The sequence below is a fragment of the Pezoporus wallicus genome, unplaced genomic scaffold (genome assembly GCF_028554395.1).
Source record: "Pezoporus wallicus isolate ANWC-B61680 ecotype Strahan unplaced genomic scaffold, APGP_CSIRO_Pwel_v1 contig_8143, whole genome shotgun sequence".
In the NCBI taxonomy this organism is placed as follows: Eukaryota; Metazoa; Chordata; class Aves; order Psittaciformes; family Psittacidae; genus Pezoporus; species Pezoporus wallicus.
This window is the reverse complement of record NW_026636259.1, coordinates 112,716-126,853: the sequence shown is the minus strand read 5'-3', so window position 1 is coordinate 126,853 and position 14,138 is coordinate 112,716. Positions and strand designations below refer to the sequence as shown.

At 41.1% G+C, this 14,138-nt stretch overlaps 1 protein-coding gene across 6 annotated transcripts; it reads right to left on the bottom strand.

Moving 5' to 3' along the window:
* Positions 1-483: 483 nt before the first annotated feature.
* INPP5K (inositol polyphosphate-5-phosphatase K) lies at positions 484-13,652 on the bottom strand. 6 transcript variants are annotated; one of them, XM_057399490.1, is made up of 14 exons: positions 13,522-13,639; positions 11,179-11,499; positions 10,907-11,014; positions 10,090-10,198; positions 7,415-7,531; positions 6,917-7,089; positions 5,961-6,072; positions 5,293-5,402; positions 4,723-4,749; positions 2,869-3,061; positions 2,499-2,636; positions 2,273-2,348; positions 1,442-1,546; positions 484-665 (listed from the first exon to the last, which is right to left on the bottom strand). In XM_057399490.1, exons 2-13 carry the CDS (start codon positions 11,451-11,453, stop codon positions 1,485-1,487), a joined length of 1,500 nt encoding a protein of 499 aa, XP_057255473.1. In that variant the 5' UTR covers positions 11,454-11,499; positions 13,522-13,639; the 3' UTR covers positions 484-665; positions 1,442-1,484. The 6 variants fall into 6 exon arrangements, with proteins under 6 accessions (XP_057255473.1, XP_057255470.1, XP_057255474.1 ...); XM_057399487.1 differs by having other exon boundaries at positions 2,265-2,348; positions 13,522-13,637; XM_057399491.1 differs by lacking the exon at positions 11,179-11,499 and having other exon boundaries at positions 2,265-2,348; positions 13,522-13,652.
* Between the last annotated feature and the right edge of the window lie 486 nt (positions 13,653-14,138).

Below are 14,138 nucleotides of genomic sequence, written 5' to 3'. Positions count from 1 at the left end.
CCACCAAAAGAGACTTTAAACACTCCAAAGATGTTGTTTTCATGTGACCTGTTGCTACATGTGTTTCCCCAAAGGCAACCAGCTAATGTTTGAAAGGCAAATAAAACTGTAAAACCTGCTCTATCTAATAAATAACTTCTTAAATAACTTCATTTAAACTCGAGATCTGGAAATCAACAATTGAGGGGTTACAGTATAGTAACTATTGTGTCATAAATAAAATATCCTCTAAAAAAAAGAAGCAAGCCCAAAAATCTAATACAGATCACAACTTCCTTAGCTTAAATCCTTGTACTAGAAATGTCTATCATCTTAAAACATACAGCATTCAGCAGGTACTACTTCTATGGTTCTTTTCCAGTGCAAGAGAGTTACTCTCTCCATACCAATAAAAATACCTGTTTCTGCAATAAATTATCTCCTATGAGCTTACAAAGTTTCGGAACAATCCTACCTGTCTTACTTGCACTGTCTTACTCCATCTTCTGATTATAAGCTTTTATTCTTACTAAGACATAAAGAATCATCTGACTCCTGAATCGGGACCACTAAATGCCCTTTCTGCTTCAGAACTCGTCGTGTGATTCCAGATTGTCAGGTCTCTGCATCCAACTGTCGTCTTCCTGTGGCAGCTCCTTTCCTATTAATGTTCTGTTAGGCTGAATCTGGAACAAAGCAGTTAAAAATCAAATTAACACGTTCAGAAACACTGTGCTGCCCTATACTAACAATACACCATTAGAGAAAGATGTCTTACACACTTGCTAGAAACTGAGGAAATTAAAAGTGATGCATCTAAGCAGCAATTATGGAATTAGGAAAATAAAACCTGATACCACTACACTGGTATCAAAGCATTAAGTGTCACGCAAAAAGAAAGGCAGATGGTGTGTCGTATCCACATACAACTGACAGCCATCCTGCAGAGTGTGTGGCAGATATTAAGCTCAGAGAAAACAGAAATACTGGTCTCTGGGATGTTTCTCACCAATGCAGAAAGAAAAATATGAACAGCAGCACTGAGATATACCAGGAACTTTCATTACTGTATCCCCCAAGGTAATGGAGTTTCACTGAATACATAGGAAACATTTCTGTGCAAAACTACCACAGAACAGAGCACAAGGAGCAAACAGCCTGTCAGAAACTTGTCAGCATTTAAGCTAAGGTGAGTTCTCATCTTTACAGAAACTAGGGACCTAACATGACAGAGCCTGAAATTCCCATAATGAAAGCTGACAGAGAGAAACTCCTCTTATTTCACTACAACAACATATTGTTATAATAGTTACTCAGTCTTCTAGCACATCAGCAAATTCTTTCATGGGATGTTAGCCAGGACATATCCTTTTTGCAATTACTTCTGCTGCCAACACCTATGTTCAGCTGCACACGAAAAAAAACTCACATCAACATTAAGCAAAGCTTCCCAGTACATTACCTGAAAAGGCTGGCTGACACCAACTACTGATTGCAGATTATTGCTATAAAAGCAAAGCAAGAATTCTCCTCCCGCATCTGGTATTTCTGCAGCACTCATGTAAACCTGTCAACAAGAGCAAGAACAGGCAATGGGCAACTTCCACAGAGGAAGCTTACAAAAAAGCAATTTCTGCTACTCAGGACACCACAAAAGTCAGTATTTACTATTTATAAGCAAGTGTAAAGCTAAATATAAGCTAAGAAAGACGAAGACAGAAGTAACTCATGAAGGGAATATCCCTCCCCATGTTAGTGAGCTGACTGGGTTCAGCAAGAAGAAACCTAGAGCTGTTGGAGGGGAAGGAGCGAGGCCACGCGGGCAGAAAGGAGGGAGATGAGCTGCCTCCTGGTGGCAATGTATCACATGGAAGAGCATAATGAACATAACATTATATACTTACAACTGTAATGAAAATCACATAATAAATGTTTAGGCTACATCAAGTAACTTTAAAAGATTAAAAGAATGGCCAGTTACTTACTTCAGTGGCAAAAACCAAAATATAAAAAGACAGAAGTTTTTAATACAATGAAAAGCCACTACAGCAATAAATTCCTTTTTCATAAACTCCCTTAAGCAACATGATCCCCCCTGAGAAGGTGTGCTACACTACCTGGAAATTACTAAGAATTAGGAAGAGGGATTTTAAACAATAGTATCACTTCCAATTTGCTTTGCCTGGGAAAGAGGATACAGAACCTGCAAAAGGGGATATGGAACAAACAGACCTTAAATACTACTCTAAGGGAAACAACATTAGAAAGAAATACCACTGGCTTACTTGTTTACCATCTTTGTTAGAAGAAATTTCATCATCTTCTACCCAAGAATAAGTAACATAGTCATTCACATGCTTGAAAGTTACCTGCAAAGAAAGACAGAAACCTGTGAAGAAGCCTGCTGAAGGAAACAAAAACCTGTTATCTGGAAAAGTCAAAGTTGTGACAGAAGACTATCAACCTCCTCCAGTCATATTCACCATCTTCATTAAAGAGCCATGAAGAGGTAACATTACCTTGAAGAGGCCAATCCAGTCCCAAGCACTGCTTGGGAATTCAGGCACTGCAGAATAGTTGATGAGAACATCGTGTTCCGCGCTCCACTCGCCCTCAGGACTCAGTGTGACCAAAGGTTCTGATACAAGAGGCTTCAACTAGACAGAAGAGAGCTTCAAGTGAGTCATGTTTGTCATGCTTTCTGTTATTCTTTTCAAGTTATTCTCTGCCACATCTGCTGTGGGACCCTGAACTGAATGGAAATAACCTGAAAGCCATTTGCTGCCTTCACTGTAATCAGAATGAAACAGAGATTGACTTAAACCCAGCTTCTGTAAGGCAACACTGAGTAAAAGCAACGTTTTCTTAAGGACGTAAGTGGGAAAGCACCTCAAGCCCAAACGTTCCTGTAACAGGTTTGTGATCGCTGATGCCATAGCTCATGTGACTGATATAATTATTCAAAGTAACAGAAATTGTCTGCTGCTCCTCAGAGAATTCGCTGCCTTTCGGTGCATGCTGGCAGAGGTTCTTCACTCTCCAAAGGATTCTGTCTGTCCACGCTGGCTTTCTTTTCTTCTCACTGCAAGAGTGTAAGGTAAAGGCAAAATGAGAAGTGAAAAACAGCTGCCAAAAGCTAAAAATACTGAGACAGATCTACTCAAAAGTTGAAAGATTGTCAGATGTATATTAATAAGAGAAGGGAATCACATCCAGGCTTCATTTTACAGCTCTGTTCGATATACTTTACAAGCAAGGTTTCCTCAATTTGAACTCAACTCCTTTTACCACAGATAAGTTGTACAGGTTTCTGAAAGAGGAGTAAAATGAAGGGGAGAAGGGAATTTCAGTGGGTTAGTCGGCTTCATACAGGAAATGATACTTTCTCCTAAACCACTCCACAAAACCATGCAAGAACACTGAGATAATGCAGCAACTGCCCCAAGCTTCAAATGCAGTTATTAGAGCAAAGAGGCATAACCTTATGGAGGATGTGGGAAGAGTGTGAATGATGTTCAAAATTACTCAAAACATTAGAGAACAAGGCTCTTATAACAACAAAAAACAGGCAAGCTCAGGTTGCTTGAACTAATCACTGCTGTATTTCAAGTTCCTCTACATTGTACTAGCCTGCATTTCAAGTTTGCAAGCTACTGCTGTCCCATCATAAAAGAAGAATTCTATCATCAAGACAGTTGTGCCTGCAGCCTGCAAGTGTGCTACACATCAAACTGTAATTGTAACTCAGAGTTTCCTTTTATACCATAACAACAGAAGACATGAGCCTTTCCTGGGTCTTTCTGTAGTGGGAGGAAGACTTAATAGCAACTCTCTGTATGGACGTATCACTTCAAATTGAAATGGAGAAAAGATCATACCCTATGGAAGAGCAATTAGAATGGATGGGATTGAATTATAGAAGTTAATGATCAGGATGTGTAAGGAAAACTGTCAGTTTATTATCTATCAGAATCACCATAATCTGGAAATGCCATTTAGTTCTTTTTGGTTTACCCCTTCCCATATCAAGTCTGACTCACCTTTAAGAAGGTGGAAAGATTTTAAATGACTAAAGGGCCATATCCCACTTACTGCAGGAATTCTATAAACCGACAGAAATCTTTGAGCTGCCAGATGTCTGCTCTGCTGTGCAAGAAAATACCAAACCAACAGCTTAAGCTAATACACTCACTGTTTTAGAGAAGAAAAGGTGTAATAGATGGGAAACAAACCCTCAAAATCCACGCTGAAGATAACAAAATGCTGTGTGCTTCATACAATGCACACTTTTTAAGGAGCTCGCCTTGACACCTACTGAGCACCCCCATCCAACCTGCTTGAAGAACAGTAGAATGCACACAGTATGCACAAGCATGTTTTTTGTTCTTTAACTGAGCCAATACAGGCTATGGCTCTAGGAATCATCCTTAGAATGTTTAGGTTTGGATTATTATAAGTATTTTGTGTTAACTGGATTTACTGCTGGTTCCATTATATCTCTTCACACTCAATTACAGTGTAAAATGTCTTTGGATCCAAATGAATAAGCTTCCAATGTTAAGTGCAACAGCAGAGGAGATAACACTGCAGCTTCCAGACAGGTTCAGAACATCCCTGAAGAAAATCAGCTGTCATCTGATTTTCAAATATTTCACAAAAATCAAATCAAAAGCCCAGGAAGGAGCATTGCTTTGATTTTGAAATATTTACTGATCTATGAAATCCAGAAAGTTCTCTTCTTACTTAAACCAAAAGAGGGACTTCTGCTCTCTGGAAGTAAAGAAAAAGATCAGTACAAACCCCCTGTTTGGACAGGAACTTATCCTTCTGTTGAAACATAAAGACTAATACTTTACAACAGATTTTAGTGTCAGAGAAAAACTTTGGAAACTTAACCAGCTTTCAACTTAAAATAATTTATAAAGACATATTTACATTAACTTGTTGTCAAATGAAATGCTTAAACGAAAATTGCAGCCAGTTCTCTCTTCCCCTTGCTCATTTCTGACACCAGTGGGCACTTTTAGTATTAACAAGCAAAAAGGAAGTGGCTTAAACAAACACTGGTTTATTCTATTAATCCAGTCTTTCCAAAAAGAAAGCTGGGTTGTTTCACCACTTCCCTCATGCAACCAGCAGACTCAGGCTTCTTCAGCCAGAAATACTCATTTCTTCTGATGTGGCACTGAATGAGCCTAACAGAACTGCTTCATAGCCCCAGTTAACCAGTACACTCATTACTAAAGTGGTATTTGGCCAAGCACCACATTCACTCTAATATTCCATGTCTAAACTCATCTGCTATGCTTTTACCTTGTGTCATATACATCCGAATAAAGGTCAAACTTGTAGGTGGGTTTAAAGTGCAGAGGACCCTCTATGAATTCCTGAAGAAACGCTTCCTTCTTTTTAGCCATATTTAACTGCAGAAAGAAAAAGTAACTTTAAAAGATCATGTTTAAAATCAGAGCTCAATGGGCAACTGGGAACGGAGATGAGAAAACGTCTTCCAAGAATCCAATACGCCAGTCAATATAATATAGATGGAAAGGTAAATTCAGAATTGCCTCTTTGCTACTGCCAGAACTCCTGACATGATCTCTTTAAAAGTTTGGTAGCAGTTCTATTCAAAACAAATTCCAGAATAAGCTTCTCTTAAAAATAATTCTTTGGAGAAGTAAAAAAAGGAGAAGATGTTAAGGTGAGGAACAAATCACAAGCCATGACGTTCAAAGAACACTTCAAACACAAGCATTGTAAACAAGTAGGAAACTAAAGAAAAGCAGAAATGGACTGCAACTGATTGGGGGTTATGCCTGAGAAGGGAGAGAGGGAACAGCCAGATCTGTTCCACCTCATGTGTACTCTGAACTTGTGTTCTTTAATGGAAATTAGAAACTCCAGAGGTAATGTTAACTACAGTGTTTGTGTGCATTAAAAACAAACCAAACCAATCCCCCAAACACATTAAGACATCGTACCTGGTCCTTTTCCCAGAGCAGATTGTAACGCTTGTTGTTTATTGATTCCCGGACAAAGTGCATGCCATAATCCGCGATCCGGAAGTTCAGATCTCCAAACCAGAAGAGAACACTTAAAAGAAAGGCAAAAACCCACGGAAGATTTATAGGAACCCATTAGCAGGAGAGAAGAATTCAATACAATATGTGCCATTACTCTAATTAGGTGCTCTAATCACTTACACTACTCAATCTACAGCTTAAACAACAAACATTAAGGAGCTACAGATAAACTCACACAGTGATCACCTGCTGCTAAACAAAAACTTAAGGGAATTGAAATACAAAATAGATCACTTGATTCTTGCTGCTTGCTCATTACTGCCTGAAAATTAACTTCTCCTAATGACTTACATCTCCACCAGAGCTAGAATTAAGTTTTAACAGTAGGTAAAGTCATTCACAAAACTCTCAACCTTTGCAGCAGTTGGTTATGTTAATGCACTAACTCAAGAGCTCTGGTTTAGTGCCTTGGGAAAGCAGGGATACATCTTGGGTGTTCTATAGTTGTTAGGAAAAAAAATTACTCCAAAGCACTGGAGTGTATTATCAGCAATGTTGCAAACAACAGGAAAGCTGTTTTTTCAATTTTTTTGAAAAGAATGGAGGAAGATAAACATTTCATAGCAAGCTTCAGGATTTTTGGTATAAATGGGCTTTAGCTTCTGAAGCTCTCTAGCACAAAACATGTGCAGTACATAACCAACAGATTTAATGCAATTCAAGACTGGAAGAGAACAGTCTTGCAAAATAGACCTCCACCTTTCAGGTTACCTTTTCCACACAGGATTCAGGGTCAAGGCTGAAAAGACATTCAAACCAAAAATGATGGATGAAAACTCCAAACTCCTCAGTGCACGAGTTTACCCTAGAACAGATAAAACCACTACAGCCAGAAGAGGGTCTGAACAACTCACTCATGTTCCAAGGCACTTGGAATATTCTCTCCTTCAAACTGCATTTCCAGAATTTTCTCAAAGTCATCCAGCCGCTGCTCTGTGTTCTCCATGTGAGCTGGCAAGTGGCAGTTCATGAAACAAACTGTGTGACCATAGAGGGACATGCGAATGGTGACTCCTCCTTTGTTGCCCTGGCATGGAAGATGAACAATGTTCTCTGAAACTACAGTCAATACCTGCAAGCATAGCTATTACCACCACCTATACGTCTTTCAGTCTTGCTACTTAGATTTAAATGAATTGAATCTCTTCCTACACAAGCTGCATATCAGTTATTAAGTTGGTAAAATTATGATCTGTCATGTGCACTTGCACACAAGCTTCAAACAAGTGAATCTCACTGCTGAACAGTATTCACTTTCAAGTAACCCACCTATCCTCCTTCCCACCATGAAACCATGCAGAGGCACACACCACATAATGAACCAGGTAATCAAGTCTCAGACACTTCCTCACCCAGTATCCATAGAGGCCTGTGCGTGTGAACTGGGTATGAAGGTCCCGTATGAAAGGCAGGTGGACGTGCTTCACAAAGATCAGAAGTAGCAATCCCTGCATGCGAACGGAGGAGAGCTGGAAGAGACACAAAAGAGGGACTGGTCACTTCCAGGGAGGTATTTGGAATCCCTTGGATTAGTTCATAAGAGCTTTTAGGTGCAGAATGCCATAGCAGAAGTTATGCAATTCCCTCACCAAACCTGGCTTCAGCACTGTGCTGTGAGAACACATCCTTATGGTACACTTGTTTATAAATGGTCCTGATGAATCTCTCAGCTAATCAGTTGAGAGAGTAATTAGTTGCAACATTATGTTACAAATCTGAAGTGGACCTCAAAACACATGTATTTGCCCAAACATCTTTAAGAACCTTTCTTCTGCCTCACCAATCTTCTGTTTCTATCGTTCTGTCTGTCCAGGAAGAACCAAATCCTTGATTTTTCATCTATAATAAATGGAACACCTACAAGTCCTCCAACAGCTTCTTTGAATTGAAACATCCTTCAGCAGAAAAATCATCATTCTAAATGCCATTAAAATGCCTAAAAAGCACAGCATTTAATTCTGGGCATTAGCAAAACCCATAAGCTACAAATAGCAGTAACTCCTGCCTGCAATGCCTGTAAAAGCTGATTTACCAAACAGTTCCAAAGATGTTTAAGTTTTAAGATACTGTTTGGGTTTTTTGTGGTTTGGGGTGTTTTTGTAGTGTGAGTGGAAATAGTCTAAACAATCTTGTTCTTCATTAAAAATGTATGAACTTTACAATGGTCCTGGCATGAAAGACAAAATTCATTTTAAGTGTTTGTTTTAATGATAATGATTCAGTTTCAAATACAGACACTGAAATAGATTAATTGTAGTTCAGTTTTATGCTGGATGAACTTAGAGAAAGACTACATTAGGATAAAAGCTGATTAAGAATAACACTGCCTATGCAAACGCTGGAAGTACAGAAACTCAGCCCCAATTTAAAACAGAATTCCTCCTTTCTTTGCCGCCACATCTACGCAATTAAATGGGTTCAGAATCTGTGTTAATATTTTCCTTGAACCCAACAAAATACTAAGCAGTATATTGAAATGATGGATCACAGTTACTAGGTAATGCACAAATATTTGTGTCTGTTCAGACATTTGGAGCAACCAGTATTCTCCTTTCCATAATCATGCTCAGGAGATACCAAGATCTTTCAGTTCCTTTATTTGCTACGTTTCATTCTGCTGTGGGCCAGGCCTCACATATTTCTCAAGATTCATATGAAGCCTCTTTTCTCTGTAGGTCTTGAACATCCAAACACAATGGATCCCTCCTCTGCTGGAACCAGGGCTCTTCCCACCAATACTTAGTGCCAAATTAAGCAAAGAGCTTCCACAGAGGGGACATGATTCTGTTTATGGGGAAAGAACTGACTGACCAGCCAACACAGCACTCTGAAAACAGACCCTGTTTTGAAGGGGCAGAATGCCCCAAGGATGACACCCTCTACACCCAACCTTGTCACAGGTCAGCAAAGAGTGGGTAACTGCTCCTCTCCTCCTCTGCCAGCTTCCCAGACAAGTCCTAACAGAAGCTCTCCTCACTGCCTGTGTTGATTCTGACCTGGCCTGACAGTTGCCTTATTGTGAAGAGATGATCAAGTCCTCCTGAAAACCGTTAGGTGGCAGCATCCTTTCATCAGTGTGTCCAAAGGACCACATTTCTAAATCGGAATTCAGAATCAACCATGCATTCTACGAGGAATTCTCCTCAATTGCCTGTACACAGGGCCTGAATGTCAGCCCACAGCCAGATTTTGACTGTTTATCAGCGATGCCTTACACCAGAATGAACAATGGTTTTTTCTTTCTTTTTATAAATCCCAATGGGTCCTTTGTTTTGTTTAATTACAGTTAAAAGAATGGCACAACTACTCAGTCTGATTGGCATGCAGTCCATAATACAGTAATACAGTCATCTCAGCAAAATCACCCCGAAATACAGCTTTAGGAAACCAATATAACATTCAAAAGGTTTTAATATCTCTATATTAGAGAAATTCAGGATATCCTCCTATGTTTATTGTTTGCATTATTAAAATAGCCACTACACTAGCTGATCCCATGCCTCAGATACTACCAAAAATCTTGTCATTTAAACCACCAGAGTGCTGCTGAGTGTAAGGTTACATCGTATTTCATTTTAAATCATCTTCATTACTCTGTTCCTCGAGAATGTATTTATATTATGACAGGGGTATTTTTCTATTCATCACAGGTTCTGCAGTACTTCACATGCTGTTGCCAGTGTATCTGAGCAACGTCCTGCTGCTTGTCAGCTGAGCTGCAAAAGCACCAAAATTGCCCAACTGTTCCAAATGAGAACTAAAAATCCATGTCTAATTGTTACTGCTAAAATTAAGGTCACTAGTATTAGTAGAGAAAAATTAAACTGCCTTTATCAACAAACCAAGACAAAATAAGTGTGATGAAGAATCACTTCTAACACATGTGCACCATGGAAGTGATTGACACCTGCAAAAAACACCATCAACTTATCTTTTATGGAGAGCTTGACAGGAAAACACATCTATATGGAGCTGGGGAAGACATTTTCCTTCACTGCTGTGACACTTAAGAGATGGCAACAATTACCTTGATATATCCCAACGGAGACAATACAGTCATGAGGAAAATGCTCCACGGATCATCAAATGCCAAGTCAGACAGGAAATTTGTGATTTTTGAGTTTACCTCCTGTAAGCTGAAGACATCAAGATTACTCATGCTGTATCACTTGGTTTTGACAGCATTAATACAGCCTTTCCAGAACACAGACCACAGCATCCTAACAGGGCTCACATAACTCTTATAACAGCATAACTCAGAAATGTCTTGCTGTTCAGTTTCTGACAAGCAGTTTAACCCATCCACAATCTAACACATCTAACACTGAGAAAAGGCAAGTTAAAGCAGCTTATATACAGCTGAAAACAGAGTTTAAGGCAATGCTAGACTCAAAAGATGTTATCATAAATAACCTGACTGCCAGGTTCCAAAATCTCAAGAGAGTTTGTAAAGCAGGATGGCAACTTGTGCCTAATAAACTTGAACTAATATGTTTTAAACATGCTGAATTTTGGACGACTTTCATATCAAAATGAATATGCCTTCACATGCCAACAAAGAAAACAGCAGCCAAAGACTGTGTTTGGAAAAGAAGGTATTCTATATTTTGTCACAGAACAGCAGCACAAAGGAAAAGTTCTTCTTGCTATAAATCATCTCTGTTCTAAGTCACTAACTCTACTCTTCACCTTCTGTTAGCAGTAATGTCAAACTGTCTCCCAGACAGCGATTCACATTGCACAGTCACCCCAAAGCACACATAAAGCTGTTTGAAATTGAGCAATATTGCAATAAACTTACAAAGCAAGTTCTTTAATATATGCAAATATAAATATACACTTACCCTATAACATACATATCCATAGTTGTGCCCAGTGAATCGAGCTGAAGTAAACTACTGACATCAGGAGGTGGAGAAGCTGTACCCACATTCCAGGTAACTAAGTGTAGTCTACAAAGAAAAATCACATAAAACCAATGCTAAAACTAAACCCTAAGGGCATCTAATTTCCTCACAGAGCATCTAGCTACAGAAACAACAACTTCTGTCGCTTTTGAACAGTCAGAAATTTATTTAATAGCTAGCACCACAAACCCAAGTAGAGGGAACAAAACCTGAATTCCTGCCATTTATCCTTCAGCTTTTTCCCCCAGATAAGGAAAGCTTCATCCAGAGTGCGGGACACTTCTTCATTAATTTCATCATCCGAGCTGATGTCCTCTACACAAGCCATAAGCTGGGCTACTCGTTGTCGGAGCTGCAAACGGCCACTGGACCCTGTGCTGCTGAAACTGGCGGACCGGCTGCGGACGTGGTGCAGGCTCTCCAAATCGGATAGGGACAGAGCTGCTGAATCTTGGCATGCATCTTCACTGCTGGGGGATGCCATGTGCTCCAAAAGTAACTACACTCTGAAGGACCAGCTCCTTAAAATCCTAAGTATATAAGAAGTAGATAGCCCAGGGTCTTCCGGATCAAGTCTGCACTCGTGTGAGATGCTTTTAAAGCAACGGGACAAGTGTAGATGCAGCAAGGCTGGAAAAGCCTGTAGCGTTACCACTACACTCACTGGATTGGTACAAAAACAGCAATCACGTCCTGCCTCACACAGGGAATTGTTTCTTCGTAATAGATTTAAGGTGGTTAATTCTATAAGCTCAAGATTTAAAAGAATTTATTGCTGATTTGAATCAATCATGTGCCTCCAGCTGCAGACTACCAGAAATATAATCTCCAGCTCCCAAACACGCAAACACACAGTTCTGACCAACACCAAGCAGAGCTGCTGCTCCCCTCCAGCACTGTCAGAAGCATTCATGCGTTCTCTGACTTGTTGTTTCTTCGTAAGATGGTAATTTCAACATCAGAGCCTCTAAAAAGGGGACTCACTTTACAGTCAGTCTTGTTACAGGTCAGACAGACTTTAAAGACAATAAGTTGTTAATTTCCCATCCATCTTAAGGTCCTATATTATCAGTGAATAGTTAGCTATTAAATGATAGTTAAATAGTGAATCTCATCAATACATCCACTGTTACGGACATGCTTTTATCCCACAGTCTGCTCAAGGTGACACAATGGAAAATGACCTTGCACACCAGCCTAAAGCGATCCATCATTTCTCTCACCAATTGATTCTCTTTGTAAGACTACACTGAAGTCAGCCAAAAGTTCTCCTAAAACACATTTCTAGGGGGAAAAAAGGAAGGAAAAGGTATTTATGCTGCAAATTTAGTTCGGCCAGAGATGTATCACTTGGGAACACCACACTTACTGTTTCTGTAAAGGCAATAACCTGATTAAACAAAACTGAAATAATATTGAGGTTATCGCTTATTACTGACAGAAATCGTATTCCTCAAAGCACCCAGTATCCACGCTGGTATGAACAGGGGGAAACTGCAGCAACAGAGTTTATACCAAAGGTTTAACTGGTACAAATGTCAAGAACATCCCTAACAGTTCTGTTTCACTGGAGGTTATAATGTCTGCAGGAAAGACTGAACCATGAGGGAGCCCTGGGTGACACGGCTTAGTGTGAGGTATCCCTGCCCACGGCAGACGGGTGGAACTGGATGATCTTCAGGTCCTTTCCAACCCAAACCATGAATATCCATGCAAAGCAAAGCAAATAACCTGCAGCATTATGCAATCCCAAAGGTCTGCTGATGCTTCACCAGGCCACAGCATTACTGCCCATGGTAAGGAGGGAACATCAACAACACCAGGTTTCACTGGTGCCACAAGAGCAGCCTTTACCAAAGGGAAAAGGCTCAACCTCTTCCAGAAGCTTTCCCTACCACCAGAACCCAGGCTCGGGTATGCTCTCCACCAACACATTCCTAAATACAAGCGAACTGCTGTTTCGTGTCACTGATTCCTGACGTGATTCAATAGTTAAGAATCTTTTAGGGTCCCCGTGTTAATAATAATGCATTAAGGTGAATTTTAATCTCTTTGAGCAAATGTTCGTACTGTTTGGTGTTCTATTTTCCCAATACAGACATTATCCTTTACAGAGCCAAGCTCACGGGGTGGACACCACACAACCCACCACCTCAGCAGATGAAACTTATCACCTCAGGAGGCGCCACGAGAAGACACAACGTAAAATCAATAGCCAAAGAGTTATCCGAGCCCCTTTCTCCTCACAAAACCCACACATTTGAGACAGCGGCTAAATTAAATCGCATTAATGCCCTCATTAAACCTAAGTAGGGCTCTGGCAAGTCCCTAGGACCCAAACAATACTCAGTAAGCCTCCCAGTCCCGACGCTTTCAAACCAGATCAGCTTTTCTTTACTCCAGATGACTATGTAACACCGCCAATTAGCGAAACTCCTTCTTAATGAGCAAAAACACAGGTTTCGCTAATTCCGACCTAACTGCGTAACGATTTAGCGACTTTTCCCCCCCGTACTCACCCAAGCTCCCCTCCCACCGACCCCTCGGCTCACCTCAGCTCCCTCACGGCAGCGCGGTGCTCCGGTTCCATGCCCATGGACCCGGCCGGGAGGCGCTGGGAAGGGGACACCGGGCGCCCCGGCCTCCGCTCTCCCGGCCCGGCCCGCGGCCTCCTGGCTCCCCTCAGAGAGGCCACGCCCACGGCCGGCACCGCCCCGCGCCGATTGGCCCTCGTGACAAGGGCGGGAGGGCGGAAGGGCGGTGGCGCCCCCAAGCGTGTGGGAGGACTCTGGAGGGTTTAGCGTACCGCCCCCCCCCATCAGCACCCAAAACAAAGGAGAAGGAGGCGTAAAAAGCTCTGTCTAGTATTTTATTAGATTTCGTTTCCAATATGCCTGTATTGGAAGATTTAGGAGACAAAAAAAGGCACAAACTCACATTTAAAGAAACAACGAGATAACCTAACCCATCCTACAAAGTGTGTGTTGCCAAAGGAAAGAGCACGATGATGGATGAACCCAGCAGAACGGGGCAGTGGGGATGGACAAACCAGCCCGAGGCGAGGTACCAGGCTCCGGACCCCCAGTGTGGAGCAGAGAGGGGGTCCCCAACCAACCATCACCCTACAATGGACGAACAGCCCAGCAACAACCCCTCATGGAGCTGGCAG

Excerpts from the sequence above, each read along its gene's own strand:
- INPP5K (XM_057399487.1), bottom strand. The coding sequence starts at position 11,453 with ATGGCATCCCCCAGCAGTGAAGATGCATGCCAAGATTCAGCAGCTCTG. Across the intron at positions 10,199-10,906 it reads ATGGATATGTATGTTATAGG|CTTACAGGAGGTAAACTCAA; the intron begins GTAAGTGTATAT and ends TGATGTCTTCAG. Across the intron at positions 5,403-5,960 it reads TGCTCTGGGAAAAGGACCAG|TTAAATATGGCTAAAAAGAA; the intron begins GTACGATGTCTT and ends TTCTTTCTGCAG.